The 16380-nt window shown below is 40.2% G+C and overlaps 1 protein-coding gene across 3 annotated transcripts in view; it reads right to left on the minus strand.

The window, feature by feature from the left end:
• The window catches only part of THEMIS (thymocyte selection associated), an 86624-nt gene that overhangs the window by 63731 nt on the left and 6513 nt on the right, over positions 1–16380 (minus strand). For 2 of the 3 annotated variants that reach the window (XM_065056883.1, XM_065056882.1), the window contains exon 2: positions 7492–7650. The exons of the other annotated variant lie outside the window; for it this stretch is intronic. In XM_065056883.1, the coding sequence (XP_064912955.1) occupies positions 7492–7650 (159 nt within the window). The remainder of the gene's footprint in view (positions 1–7491; positions 7651–16380) is intronic. 3 annotated transcript variants of the gene reach the window in all.

Below are 16380 nucleotides of genomic sequence, written 5' to 3' on the forward strand. Positions count from 1 at the left end.
CAAGTATGTTTGAAGACACATCACAAATGAAAAGGTAGCACCTACAGACAAGAACAAGCAAAGGAAATTGATTTTAGCATATCTGATATACAGATGGTGTAATTAAAATTTTGGGTGCTGGAGCACTGTGGCCATCACAAGGCAATTAAAGTGCTGAAGTACTGCAAGGCAGAAGCTGCATCTGAGCTTCCCTGTCCCCTAGGGACATTATTATTTCATGTTAATCATGCCCCTTGGAGCTGTCTCATTAGGAGTCTACATAGCAAGAAAAATGTGTACATTTCTATATTTGTGTGAATGTTTTCACAGAGGAAGATGAAGTGGATGGTTTAGAGGACTAAACAGCAGAGTTTAGCTGAACTGTGTGATTCAGTTGTCTTATTACCCAGGGGAGACAGTGGGAATGCTGCCTCGCGGAGTTACATTGCAGTTTCCTGGGACAGGCATCGACTAAGGCTCTCTTCTGAGTGAATATAACTGAATACAGAGGTTATTCCTAGGCCAAGTTTGCAAGCTAGGGGACCCATACAAATTAACTAGTAGCTACAGCTACAGTGACAAAGCAGCCCTTGGAGGTGCAGTGCCCTTTCTTCTTCCTTCCCCCAAAGCCAACTAGCAGAAAACCTATGGCCCCCACTGTTCCCACGCTTTTGTCTCCTCTGGACCTCCCAGAAGACACTGTGTCTTTGTGGTAAAGGAATATTACCACCTTGGCAGTTACAGAGCATGGGATGGGGATTCAAGGATTGCTGCTTGTCAACACTAGAGACTCTTTCATGGCAGCTCAACATCTCACAAGTGATTTCTGTCATGTCTACAAGGGTTTAAGTGTCCCATCCACCTGCTGCCCATTGACTAGCATGAGAATTGGGTCCACATGGGCTATGACTCCCTTCTCATGGGAACCCGAGTGTAGGAAAATGTCAGGATGCCCCAGCAGATACCTGGGTCTCAGCAAGCTGGGATGCTGCCAGAATACAGTTCCTGTTGGATGCTGGGAAGACACTCACTTCCTCCTCTAGACCTCCTCTAATAGTGTGATTGTTTAACAAATTAGATTGGGGGATCACTTCAGTTAAAAATAGTCTCCAGATTTCCTATTTTCTCCCACACCTTTTCCCTGACTTTCATCTGCTGACCACGATCAACATAACTGAGGGGCTTGCATGAACTCAGAGGTTTCTTAAGATTGTATTCTTTAAAAAGGGTATATCAAACTATTCCCTCATACCACCACCGCATTTTTTTATTTTTTTTTTTACTCTTTGGCCACAGAATTGCTGTGATTCTTGTTTCATTGTAACAAAACCCACTACTTTGACTTCATAGCTTTAGCACCCTTCTTGTTAAAGGAGCTGTTGTCAAGATTCTGTCTGTTGAGTAGCTTCTAACTGAATTTATCACCAGATCAAGTGTTTTGGTTCTAGGTATCCCATAAGACCACTAGGATCTGTGGCACCTAACAGCTGAGGACTTGTCAGCAGCCTAAACAGCAATAGCCTATTTGATCTACTGCAGAGATAGTCACTACTTACAGCTATGTAACTGCTTTCTGTGATTCTCTGCCTTCAAAATTGTCTGTATGACAGTTAGCTTTTCCCATGTGAAATTAGGACCCTAGTGCAAATACAGCCTCTACATATATGTCCTCACTGCAGCACTATGGGAAAGCCTTCAGGCCTTTTTCTGGGCTGCAAAGAAGCCACATCCATAAATGTAGCTGCACAAGTACAAAGTAAAACTTAAACATACTTTTCTTTCTCTCCGATATTTTTGATGTTTCTCACAGCTGTTTTTAACACAAGTATTACAAAGCAAGTTAACTACCCCAGTCCTAACCACTACTGGAGCTGTCAGTGCAGATCAGGACAAACTGGTTCATGAACATTTAGAAAATATCAGTGACAAGGCACCAATGACAAATTGAATTGTGGAAAAAATAGCATCCCCCAAACAGTGTTCCAGTGTCATGCTTTGCAAGCACAAGATGGGCATTGTCTCCTGGCAGTGCTGGGAGAAAACGAATAGGAATATTCTTCAGTAAAGAATGTATTCAAAGTACATATGATGTATCCCAAAGGCAGCAACTATGTTTACTCACCTGAGATATAGAAGCACACACATTGCCCCTAGAAAACCTCTAGAATTGCATTAAAAAACCTTCATAAACTATGTTAAAAAACCATTCCCAGTTGAAAACATTTGGCAATGTGCGGGTATGAGAAACATTCTTCTCTATGAGTTTGACAGCAGACTCAGACTCTACTAATTTTGCTGGGACTATAGAGCCATTTGGAAGCCAGCTATTTCAGCAGCAAACTGATGAGCATCCTGGCTTGAAAAGTAGGTTTCATATGGAAGCATAATTACCAGATCTCATACAAAACTAGACAACTGATTATCCCCTCAGGCCCAGGCAGACTGATTTTTTCAGTTGGGAAAAGAAAAATCTTCACCTTCCATTCTGCTGGCTTTCTTAATTTTGGTAATAGAATACTTTCATAGTCAACTAAAGAGCCATGTGGCCTTGTATGCTTAGCTTCTGTATTGATGAGACCTATGAAGTAGAGGCACCTAATAGCAACCTGTTTATGCTTATGAGTATGTAAAGTTCCATGTGTTTCTCTCTCTATAGAAAAGTGGTGAATATATAAAAAAGTTATTTTGGTATGATGTGTGAAAGGCACAGTGTCTCCTATGTAAGTACCATAATCTGCCGTGGTATCTTCTCATAAATGCTCTCCTTGCTATGATATGTATTAAAAAAAAACTCCACAAAACCCAAACAACATTATCTGGAACCATTTGGAACCTTATTAAAATCATTATGAATCAAATTACAAACCCAAATGTTTTCTAAAGCTAAGACAGAAAGAAAATCTCCAGAGTAGGAGACATATGGTAAGTTTGAAGTGCTGAAGCTTGGACATTTTGAGGTCAAACAAAAATATTTTTGTATTTTTCATAAATGATAAAATGACTGAATCAAATTCACTTAGACTTTCCTAAGAGAGCTTAGTGGACTGTTGGGGGAAAAGACAGATGGAAATAGGAATCCTGGAAAAAAGTCCAGCTGGTTTATTGAGAGCTGGCATTATTGCTTTTACAGATCTACTTTCTAAATGTAATCTAGTCTATAACCAAAGTGCACTGATACCAAACAGTTTTGGGGAAAATTGCAGATAGAGACAACAATAACTACACATACACCATAACTACAGGAATGTATGACCATTGTCACCCTACATGGATCCTCTGCACTTAGTGGCATTTCACTAGGTAAAGTGCTTGCATAGCCATAATAAGCCTCAAACCTAATCAGCCAATCATTTTCAAGAAACGTTTTAGGCATTAACGTACACGTTGGTAGAGAGAGAGTGTCTGAGAATCTGAAAAAAACATATTTTCACTGTTGTGGGAGAGAAAACATAGCCCAAGGATCATCCATTTAGTACTGTGGGAAAGCATGTTTTGATAGAAGGATGTTTTTACCACCTTTTTACAGAACAGTACGTGCAGCTCTCTTTTACTGGTTATAGACTGATAAAGTGTACCGGCTTGTAGCGTTATAGACCCCATTTCCAGTCTTAATTAGAGTCCTGAAGGAACAGAGTATCCTTTCTATTATTTCTTTTTTTTTCTTTCTTTTTTTCCCCCCCGCCCCCCCCACAGAAAACAGAAAACCAGTAGTTAGGCTTACCTAGTAGAGAAGCAAGTAGCCTTCAAGGAAAAATTGCAGAAAGACCTTCTGCCCCAGACTAGCAGTTTCTGTTGCCCAAGGGAATGCAGAAGACTGGGAAGGGTTCAGTTCCCAAGTTCTCTGGAGCTGGCTTGATTTCTACTCCTGTTTTCCCTCACCTCGACCACCCCCGCTGCTACCTCTGCTGCTCCAGCATCCTCCTCTCCCTATCCTGCCACAAAGGCCATCTTTCCTTTCTTTCTACCATCTCCTATCAAGATGAGCCTTCTAGTGCCTAATCCCTCTATCTCTATGTGTGTGCTGTGTGGCCACAGACAAGTCTTCTGTCTTGTGGCTCACAGAGGCTGAGAGTTCAAAGGGACTGTTGTGCCCAGCTACGTGTCTGTTAAACCATTTAGGAATGAGCAGCAGCAACTGTCAGGACCTCCTGAGAATGGGGACAGCCCAGCAATACTTTTGCAGAATAAGAAATATAACAGAACAAAATGAAAACATTTGTGCTGGCACACAGTTCAGGTGTTGTGCAAATTACCTGTCCCTGCTAACTTGGGAAAACTGTAGTTCAAAATGCTGGTAGATATAGTCATTAAAATGTCTAGAGTAACAGCAGGCTCCTTTTCTTTTACCTTGTGTATGAGAATAGGAAGAATTGCCTGGCCCTCTGAGGCATGAAAAAGAACAAATTAGAATGAGGATAAAATGAAATAACACAGATAGTGAACTTGCGGTTGCAGCGGTTTCTCTCATGCAAAGGGCAGATTAGGCCTTTATCAAGGATCTGATTTGCCAGAGCAGAAGAAAGGAATTCTGTAGACTGCAAATACATTCAGAAAGACAAAGAGTAAGGTTTGTTTAAAGCCAATGAGCCCAGCTCTTCACTCACAGAGATGCTGCCCCCAGAGTAACCTGAATAGAAGACTTGCTTACTTATGCCAGCATGCACACAGTGAAAGGATACATGAGCCCATCACATGCAAATGAGAACTCATGACAGAGAAAATGGAAAATAACATCAAAGCAAAAGATTTCTATGCATCAACACTGGCAAGAGAGCACTATACATACTATGTAAATACAGTGACAGACTCCCAGAGACCCACGGATATTTTTGCTGAAATGAGTCAATGGCAGTATAAAAAAGATCATCTGCAATTCGGTTCTGTGCATTGTTCTGGCGACAGGATCAAGAGAGAAACGCTGTTTCATTCAGAGCTTAGCATGTGAATGTAATAAAGTTAAAAGGTCAAGAAAAAGCATAGACTAGGACATCTTGACTATGTAAAGCAGAATCATTCTTTAGCTAAGAACTAAATTAGACAAGTGACAAATTTGAATCGTAACAAAAAGCTCTTGAGTGCTTAAGAGTACATATACTGAGAGAAACAAGAGAGCGGTGCTCCCTGTTGGGCTAATAAGAAGTGTCATTATGCCCCTCTTCAGTGCCGCTGTTCAGTAATACCCGTCATGTGGAGGATAATAATGATAAATTTCAGCAAAATGAATTCTGAATTTATTTTTCTAGTGAAATAACCCAGTTTTCTAGAACACTGTTAGGGAGAGTTCATAAGTATGCATGCAAATTGTAGTGATGAGACTGAATTTGAAAATGTGCTCAACAGGGCAACAGCATCCAAATGCCAAGTTGTTAAATAGATCACTTGAATGCAAACAAATCCAGATTCACCAGGTTCAAGCACCTGAAATCACAAGTCATTCTGTACTGAAAATCAGGGGATTCAACATTAATAAATGTAGGATTACTTTTATCACTCAGTTGTATTGGATATTTTAGGACTCAAATGTTCAAACTCATCTGTCAATCAAGATTTAGAATATGACTTCCTATATGTATATATATTTTAGAGATAGAAGAAATTTTAATAACAGCAAAGAAGCTTGGATTTCAAGAAAAATACCAAATATCTTGAGAGTTCACAGTACAGCAGTACTTCAGATAGCCACAGATAATTAAAATGTCTTTGATCACTATATTCGGGCCCTATGAGTGCTTGAAAATGGCATTCCAAAAAAGTCTTTTAATAAGTGGTCATATAAATGATTCTGATTCACCAAGTAAGAAAAACAGAAAAGTAAATTAAGGATCTACTGAGAAAAAGAAAATTATATATAGAACTATTTCGGAAAGAAAGCTGTATATTGGAGATGGAAAATGAAGGCACAGCAGAAGATATTTTTCTGTGGAGTTCAGATGAAATATTACATTCCCATGCACTTTTACATTTCATTTGCTTCAAGAAGTATGTTTTTTCTCCCTCTGCAGAGAAAGGACATACCAGTTTGAGCAGTGGCATAACCTAAACCATATGTTATATATCCGTGTGCACACAGTCTCACTTGCTCAGCAATACATTAGAAGAACATCACTGAGGTTATTAAGTCAAACGATAGAAAACACCCATACTGTGTTTCCCCATGCAGTATCAGTTTCACCACGCATGTACTTGCAGCATAATACAGTGTTAATTAAATGTTTGCATTCCTTTTGTTTTTCCCTACAAAATTGCAGTCTCATTCTTTGTGTTAGCTAGACCAAAGTAGGTCCTGCGTGTGATCTCAGGCTTTCTAGGGCTACTGAGTCCTTGCGTGTGCTCTGTCCCAGTGTTTCTTACATGCAGGTGTCCTGTAAGTTCTCTCCCAGACATCCACAGGCTGCCTTCCACATCCCACTGGCCTCCTCATGCTGTTTTCCAGCCCACTCATCTCTTCTTTGCCAGGGGCTCCTGTTACCTTTGCTGCCTGCAAGACTCCCAGCATCAGAAATGCCCTGCATGTGTATTTCTGTGTGAGTGCAGGCCTCCTCTGATGCTGGTACAACCTTCACCACTGTCTTCAGTTCCTGATCTCCGCATATCAAGTTTTCATCCTTCTGCCCTTCTCCAAGGTCCAACCTTTTTCTATCATCATTTTCAAAACTTCACTTGCCTCCTCCACTTCCCACACATGGATGTTCACAGTCCAGTACTTCTCCCTCTGCACTTCAGTCACTTCCCTATGTAAAACAGCTGGGCTCTAACAGTAGAAGAATTGAGATGAGAGCAGAATTGAAAACTGAATAAATATGATGTGATGACTAGATACCTTGGTACAGTATTTGGCCAGTTCTCCCTCACAAGGCAACATGAATAGAGGCAGATATGTTTCAAATAACAAGTCAGTACCACATGCCAAATTTCAAGTCCATCCTCCAAAATATGGATATTTTGAGATTTCTCTATAGAACAAGTGAAGTGGTTTTTAAGCAGAAAAACACATACATTTTCCTCTAATTGTGTTTGCAGGCATGGGGCAGACACTTTGGCTACTGAAATTAAAATGAGTCATTAAACCAAAACCGAAATGTAATGAAGGATTCAAAATATTTTTTTTTCCAAAATAAAAAGAATAAAAGTATAGTAATAGTAAATAAATTATAGTCTGAGAACACAGCAAGGAAGATTTCGGCTCAGAAAAAGTTTGGCAAAGTTGTAAGTGACCGAAAAGAACATTTTTGCAATAATTCTCACACTGAGTGACCTCAAGTATAGAAAGCATTACTACCAAACATTATGACATTAATAATTTCTATCGAGGCTTGAAAAAGAACTGTAAGAATTGAAATTTAAAAATGAGTTGGTTGTGGTTGTGTCTTGTGCCATCTGATAAAATTGTACCCTTGACAGTGGAGTTGTAACCTCAAATGAATATCAGTCAAGACAGTAAATCAATAAAATGAACAAAGATGATTATTCAGGGTTATAATTCCTCAAAAATGTATTAATGAAATACTATACCAGGAAAATTTAGTGGTAATTCCACTTTGGCTGAAATTCGGCTGATTTCATTATTCTCACAGATACTTGCTATGAGCTTATTAATTTTGAAGCCAATAACTTTAATGACTTCTCCTGTTGACAGGCAGCATTCATTTCCAAACATTTCATAGATGGAGCCTGAAAAAAATACAAAAGGGAAGAAAAGCATTATTCAGCTTTTTCTCACTTTGTCAAGTGTCTTTACATCTTTGTATGAAAGTAAAAATACTTAAAATACGTTATATGCAATAATACTTATCCTGATTTAACTAATCTATTTCTTTTCCTTAGTGTTATGAAAAAATCTGTCTTGTGCCTTCAGTGACCTCTAGGTCAGTTTTATGTGTACACTGTGTTGAGATGCATGTAAGGAGAACAAGGTCTGTATTTCCAGGTTATTAGACCAAAGCACAACAAGGTAGAGCATAGGACCGCCTGGGCCATCATGAACTGCCTCCTGAAGGCAGCACGCATTAATGATGCTCAAGCAGGAAAGGTGCCTCTGCACAGCGCAGCGCACAGTATATCCCATAGGAAACAGCAGACTGCAGCAGAAGGCAAAAAAATACAGACCCTAGAAGGTGCCCAGGGAGACACCAGGGAATAGCAAAGTGCAACCAGCATTTGAGCTTTCTGTAGTAGCAGAAAAACTGAAGAATGTACAAGCAATTGGAAAACTGGCTAATTAACAGTGGTAATCCCTGCCCCATGCAGAAACAAACCTACTGATTCTGACCTGGCAGGAAAAAATTCCTTTTCTGTCTGTGATGTTCAGAAGTTTAAGCACCGGAACAAGGCAATCCGACCAAGTTTTCCAGAGCTTCCTCAGCAAAACATGGACCTGCAGCTTGCCCTGCCAAAAATCACCCTCCCTTCTCCATTGTTACAGTGGTCAATATCTGCTCTTTCAGAAGTGGAAGCAGTGTGGAAGAATAAAGCAAAACCAAAACAAAAGCCAAGTTATGTGGAAGAAGGAAAATTCTTCCTGGTCCCGGCAGGAGACTAGTAGAAGCTTTGAGGCATGGGTTTAATTAATTGTATATGTTTAAAGGCAATGCAGCAAACATGCTGATGAAACCTTCTTTCAGTTCCATTTGTAGACAGAATTACACTGAGCACAGAACATCAGAAATGTTGACTTTAATGCTAGCATCTGTTCTTCTGATACTGTGCAGTTCCTTCAAAGAACTTACCAAGTTCTGTCCTGAAGTGATGTGGAAGTACCCTTTCTGGAATCCCACCTCAGAATTTCATTTCCCTTATGGTGAGAAACCTTATTCTCATTTCCACTCCCAATGCATTGGTGAGTGTATTCATTTGCTCAGCTACTAATGATGCTCTTCTACTTAAAATACTTTTTTTCTCATTTCCATTTCTCCCTTCCCCAAAGGGTTTGCAAGGCTAATTTTGCCCTTCTCTGGTTATATTTTTGACAGAAATCTAGAAGAAGCAAACTCTCCTTATCTCTTTTGAGAAGACAGATTTTTATTTTTTTTTTCCGTCAATGAGAGATATTTAAAGTCTGACCTCTGGTTATATAGTAGCAATCAATAATTGAGATGGCCTGTACCAAAATATTGTCATTGCCTGCAGAACTCACTTCCCACAGTAAGGAACACTCTGTAGTCCACAGGTGTTCTTGTAGCTGCTGAAGAGACAAAAAAAAAAAGCTGCGCTTTTTCCTTCTCTATTTTTTTTTTCCAGGTGTCATATCAGAAGCATAATTATTAGCCAACTGATTTTCCTAATGCTCACTCAAGGTCAATTCTAATCACAACCATAGCCTGGGCTAGTAAGCATTTCTTACTGAGTTTGGGACTTATTTAATAACTCTGCTGCAGCACTGGCTGGTGACAAGTATTTGGTTACCACCTTGGCCTCACTGGCAGTCACCAGGATATAAGCCTGAGCAAAACTTGCTCTGGTTTTGTCCTAAACCCAAAGCTTCAGTAGAGTATCACAGAACAATGAGTTTGTGTCAGGACAGGAGGATGAATGAGAGTAACGCTGAGCAACTAAGTTTGCCCTGTTGTGAAGACATGTCCAGGCAAAACAGTCTGTTGCTTGAGCAATGCTCCTACAATTCAGATGGACACCAGGAAATCACCAGCTGTTCCCCTGAGAAAGACAGATTATAATGTACATTTTTAATCCTATGTAGAAGAATCTAGGTTAAGAAAAATAATTAAAAAATCATGTGGCAGATGCTTTCAGCAGGCTAGACTTGGCAATATTGCCTGGCTTCCATTGCTGTGAATCCTACATAGGATCAAGGGGACTATTGCACTTGGGCTCTAAACTCCTTTAACAGGCTGCTGCCTTTCTGTTGCACACCAGGATGATGATTAGCACAGAGATATTCTGGATTATACTGCCACACAATTATCAGCCACAGTCAGGTGAAAGAACATGCAGTTTCTGCATCCTTTCAACCAATCTGGTACTATGCAGAAGAACAAGAGAGCTGCTGCCCTTGAACTGGCAAAGAACAATCTGTTTTTCTTATTGTAAATATAGTGCATCATTGTTTGCTCTCCCTTTAGTCCCTGAGCAATTCAGCATTGACTAACTCAGATGTCTCCACTGGATATTGCTACAGCTCCCATCAGTAGGCTGGCTGCTGCTCTAATAAACACTTGAGGAATTATCATAGCTCTCATTGCTTTAGCTGAGCTCCATCGGATATTTTATGACAGTCAGAAAAGTGTGTGTGCAATACTTATTTCATATTAGAGTGAGAGGGAGAGAAAGATTGAGCAGCTGTGAAGAGAGTAATATTCCTTTTGTGCCGAACCACCTCACTCCTCACATCAGACATACTAGCGATCACAAGTAACCATGACATTATTAGATACAGGGAATCTCAGAGGACCCAGCATGATGAGCTCTGCATTACAGAAACATGGAAAGATGAGTAAAGAATTCCAATATTCTCACCCTCAAACAAATATTTGTGAAAACCTACTCAAAATGGGAGATCATGGCTTCTAGAGGCTTTTATCTTCAGTGCAGATTTAGAACCAGATTCTCCAGATTACCCCACTTGAAAACAGACCCTGAGAAACCACTTAACATATGAAAATAACTACATTGACTAATTATGGGCTTTGGGCACATTTGCTTTCATCTCTGCTAGACAGCCTTTGCCAGCATGCCCCTTGGTGCAGCCAGCCCCCCCCGTGCACCCACAGGCAGGCAGTGCTGCTCCATTGGAGCACAGGCACCGAGCCATGCAGCTTTGGTGGCCTTGCTGGCCACATGCCTTTTCCAAATAACGTGGTAGCTGGAGCAGGGCAAACCAAGCAATGGCCCTGAGTGGAAGAATGGAGCAATCAGGAGGCCAAAACTCTTGAAAAACTGCTGACCATTGAAGATTGTTTAACCACTACTTTGGTTTATACCCGCAGCAGAGCAGTGCCACGAAGAAGTAAAGAGGGGAGGCAGAGATGGTCCCTGTTTCTGATCATGGTTGGCTCTGAAGGACTCACTGCTTTTATCAGGTTTGCTTTTCCATAGGCACAATAGCTTCACCACAAATTGTGCAGTGGAGAGTTTGAGAAAGTCCTGTCCTCCATCACAAAATAAATGGAGCTTGAAAAAAGTGAAAACACTTAGTGACAGGTCCAAGGCTGAAGATCCAGTCTGGTGATATCCACAATAAGAGACTAAATTTGCCAAACTCTCAAAAACATGTTATTGAATGACACCAAAATTAGCCTTTGACAAAGCAAACAAAATTTGCAAAACATAAGAAATGCAAATAGCAACCTATACAAGGTAAACAGTGGTCCGGCACCATAGAGATGGCAGAGAATTCTAAAACACTACAAGAAAAGGGTAAAATACACAAGAAAAGAAAATCTGCACTCATAAGAGAGAGAAAGTACCTGAGGCAGACAAGCATATGGAGTTCAAACTGGAGTCTACAAAAAGCATTACATGGAGCTGCAGGCTCTGTTTGAAACATCAAGGGCCAAGATAATGCATTCAGAAAAAAGATGGATTATAAATGCCAGACTGCAAGCCACAAAGGAATGTGCACAGAATAGATGCACAGGGCTGTCACAGCACCTTAACTCCCAGGGTCTTTCATCAGAACAAAACATAACATTGTTGTGGAAAACAAACAGATTATTCATCTGAAAGCATCAGTTCTAGGAAAAAGTGAGATGAAAATGAAAACTAAAAAAAAAGTTATGCTTTTAATTAAAATAAAAAAAAAGAAAGAAAATCAAACGAGCTAGTTGTCCTACCATCAAAAAACAAACCATTACATGGGTACATAATCCTGTAGCAAAGATAGTGCATCATAATAATACCAAGGAAGCTGAACCTATTCTTGAAAAAAAATGAACAAGAGAAAGGGTATTAAGCATCTGGGGAGGATGCTTTAAGTCTTCTAGAAGATAGGAAAGTTTTTAGCAGAATAGAAGTGGAGAGTGCCCAAGTATCCCAGAACTCATGGCCATAGGACAATACCTTTCATCCCAGAAGAGAAGATGCATAAATTGCTCATATAACCACTGAATAACGAGGATGTGCCATCACATTTTCCATCTGATTACGGAAGTCAGAGACAAACCTTCAACATCTTACCAGTAGTAAAACATATATATTAGTGGATAGACAGATGGATATATGTGTATACAGGTATGTAGACAGATATCTACCTGAATGACAGTTTTCACAGGCAACTTGTAGGACCTTAAGTACCATCTCCTTTATGAGATTCAATTAGAAGAGGCCAAAAGGTTGAAAGATTATGAGGGTAAGAGGTTGGAAGGAAGGTGGTTAGCAGACCGAGACAATGATTGCAGAAGGCTCATTTTTAATGGTGCAAGGAAAAAAAAAAAATCATTAAAAAATGAAACTCTGCTGCCATAGAAGAACAGATTCATTTTGGTGGGTGCAATTGCACGTACAGTATTGATTCTAATTACATATTTGTCTGCCACTAGATTGCCTTAGCCCTGATTTTAGCCTTAGTTTGGCCGCTTGCCTAGAATAGTACAATGAAGATTACATTCAGACAAGAAAAATGTTACTTATATGATTTGTCATCTAGGATTTTGCAGCAAATATTTGTGTTGATACAAGGGAGGGAGGGAAACTGTGTAGTTTTCAAAAGGGACAATAAGAATGCTTTTTCCTTTAAAAGCCACAATAACTAGTCTTAAAACATTTTGAAAATATCTGCTTTGTGACAATGGGACCGTGAAAGATTTTACTTTAGCTGAGTGATGCAGGCCCCCACACACAACATATTGAAAAATAAAATTAAAGTTAAAATGAGCCTTTTAGTACCTTTATTTGTTGTTGCACAACAAATGTATTTTTCCCACTCAAGCCACAAAGAAAGTGTAAGACATTGAAAACATAGATCAAGTAATCTTAAGGACTGAATCTTTTTCATTTGAGAAAGAGGTATGCAACATAATGCAAAATAACATTTTTGCAGAAACCAGAATAAAGCAGCTTATTTACAGTGATCAAACAATGCCCCTGAAGGCTGTAATTAAAGAGCTTGTTGCTTTTGAAACCACCTTTTCTGGATTGTTACTTTATTCAATAAAAACCACATTTATATCCTTTCATAAGCTCATCTCTAGTTTGACAATCCATATTAGCAACTGCTGTGATCACATCAAAGCAACCATAAGAATTAGTTCAATATCTTTTTCCTCCATCTTCCCTAAAATGCTAAGCAGCCACACCACCATCATCCCTAACAGGAGCCTTTATTTGATTTATTTCTCATTACTTGTACAAAAATAGTCTTTTTCTATTAATAACAACAACATAAAATATAAATACAATGAATGCCTGAGACAGAGAATGTCATTCTTCATGTCAGGCCATATGAGAGCACCACTGACAGAAATATTTTATAATACAAGGAAATGTCTCAGTAATATTTCCCTTTTTCTTCTCAAGTACCTTGGAGCCCCATTGGGTGACTGCTCTTGGAGCAAATGCTTCGCTGATGCTGACACAAAGCATGGCTCAAAATCAGGTCCATGACTAAACAGCAATAATACATCATGTACATAATTCTTTTTTATCACACGGCCCTGGGCAGTTTAGCAAGGAGGCCTAGGTAGAGCAACGCAAACAAAGCAAAAGGCTTGACTAAGGTGGCACAGATTACCATTCAACAGTCCTGGAGCTCAAGCCCAGGCTGGCTGACTCCCAGTCTAACAGTCTGTCTGCTACACAGGGTGCTGCTAAGCATTTCCAAATATCCCTCATTCTTTTTTTTTTTAACAAAGACCAAGTCTTTCTCCTAACAAAAACAAGTGACTTTGCAGGACAGACACTAGGCATTGACTCTCCAGCCCCATGAGTTTGAATCCTTGAAGGAAAAAATTGTCCCTTTCATCTCTCAGTAGCACCCACTGAATTCATTGCAGCTGGCAGGCTGAGCAGTCTTTGAAAGAAGATCCAAAGAACCGTGAACCTGGCTGCTTTGCAGGGAGATGAAAGATCTCCTGACATGTCCTGAAAGAGTAGAACTTTGTCCCAATATCCTTTTCCCGGTGCTGCTTTCTCCACCATTATGTTGTCATCGGTTGCTCATATGGGTGCTGTCTTCCCAAATCAGAGTCAACTCTGTTTCAGAGGCTGGTGAAATAGTTCTGCTTTCACATCAAGGCACCTGCCCCTGGTGCAGCCATTCAGCCAGAATTACAACCCACTTTCCCCAGTGACACAGCTCCGCTGAAATCACAGGTTTATTAAGGCTGCTACAGTCTCCCAAAGGAATATGAAAAGCATAATGTATCTATAATTAGTATCAATAAAAAAGATATCATTCTTTACGGGCATTATTTGGGAGTTAGCCAATTGTTCAGAGTTTATGCTCTTTGGCAAGAAGAGAGATCTGTTTTAAGTTGTGGGGAGGAGAGTTTTGCTTAATAACTTTAATCATATTATCTTCTGATTAAACAGTAGAAAAAAAGCAAACAGTTTCCGATAGTGAGAAGTTAGGTGTCTTTTTTTTTTTTCAGATACCTCCTGAGCACTGAAGAGGCTGATCAGCACACTGGGTTTTCCCCACTGATCTCAAATAAACTAACATCTCACAGAAAAAAACCAAAGAAGCTGAAAATCATGTTCTCAGTGGCAGGAAAAGAATGTTTGCGCCAGCTTCTCTCTGCAAGCCCAGGCTGTGGGAGTGGCTGCAGATAGCATAAAGCACCTGTATGGCTTTTATCCACCTCTTCCTTCCACCTCCAGAAGGTGCACCCATGGAGAGGGGGTGAGCCCAGCTCCCCTGTGTCCATGTGGTGTTCCAGAGACTCAGGGGCAGCAGTGGTCACGAAAGTGGCATGAGTTTGTGTAGAAGGTCCTCTATCAAGTGACAGAGCAACTTACTGTGTTTTGTAACAGCTCTTCTCTCTTTTAACATGTGTCCTAAGCAAGAAAAATCTGCAGGTTTGGTCAGTCTGGGACATAAATAGTCCAAGGAGATCAGCTGCTGAATTGCCACAGAGGTGAACTCCCTCCAAAAGTCTCTGTGCAAAGAAAGCATCTTATCTTGATCATACCTAATTAAGCTGCAGAGGGTCTGGTTTTTGGCAGAACAAAACCACCAAAAACCAAAAGCTGTAAGATTCATCTTTTGCTATATAAAGTCAAACTTTAAATGTCAAGTGCTTTAAGCCATTTCAATCATAATGGAATTTAAAAAAAAAAAAAAAATTACTTCGGCAGCAGTTTCTGATTTATTCCTTTCCTGACAGATTTATGGCCCTTTTTTTTTTTTTTTTTAATACTTTCTTCTGATTCTCATCTATCTGGAGGGCTCACGGTCTACACGTGGCAGCAGAGTTTTGTGCATGCAGCACCCACTACAATGGAAAGAGCAGGTGAAACCACAGTTCCAAATGCAACATCTTTGACCTTTTGTTTGGGTTTACGCACATAAGCTGGAATTAACTGTAGCAATGAAGAGAATGCCAAAAGCTGCTTTTGAACAGCATTAGTCACTGTTTCAGCTGTTTGCAATTTATTCAGTTTTATTCATTTTCTTTACAGTGTTAATTACTTTGACTTAAGGTATAGTTATTGAAGTATATGTTTAACAGCAAACATGTGCTTTGTTGAACTGGGTTTAAGAAGGCTGCTTAAATTAAGTTGCAGGATCAGGTCAGAGTGTTGAGCACTTCACAGGTAAAGCCCAGAATTGGAAACCTATGTAAGTATCTTCCTCCACTGCAATCACAGCACACTGCCTTGTGTGCCATGACTGTGTGTCCAATGGACCTAACCAGAATCTGTGAACCTGGACTGATGCCATGTCTCCTCATGCATAAATCACCATCTAATGGAAGAAAAAATACTTCACAAGAGCCCTGTAACTCAGCAATGGTCATGGGCTTATATATCACAAGAAGTTTACCCCAGGATCTTCCCTCCCCCTTCATTTGCTTTAGTTGTCACCCTTATCTCCCTGAAGCCTGAGTTTGGGAAAATGGTATTGGTGTTTTTATAGGGTGGCAGGTTCATTTGTAGGGAAAAAGGGCTTGTCCTGCTACAGACCTCCTTCTCACATCCCTGGAAGCCCCAGTGTAACACCAGTCAGGGGCCCCTCTCCACTGCAGGAAACCAGCATGTTGAGGGCAGCTTCAGCCAGCTAAGGCAGACGGCTGACCCTTGCATCGAGACAAGCCCGGGAATTTGGGTATTTTGCTCATCTCCTGTGCCATCCACAGAGAGACTTGGAGCTGAGCGTCACAGAAAGAAAATCCCCCAAAGGAGATCCTTGAAACAGCTTTGCCTTCAGTGCCAGCTACCCAGGGTCACATTTTTCTCACTCTGTCTGTATGAGTCATCCCATTGAGGGCAGTATCTTGAAGAAAATGAGCA

The sequence above is a fragment of the Columba livia genome, chromosome 3 (genome assembly GCF_036013475.1).
Source record: "Columba livia isolate bColLiv1 breed racing homer chromosome 3, bColLiv1.pat.W.v2, whole genome shotgun sequence".
In the NCBI taxonomy this organism is placed as follows: domain Eukaryota; kingdom Metazoa; phylum Chordata; class Aves; order Columbiformes; family Columbidae; genus Columba; species Columba livia.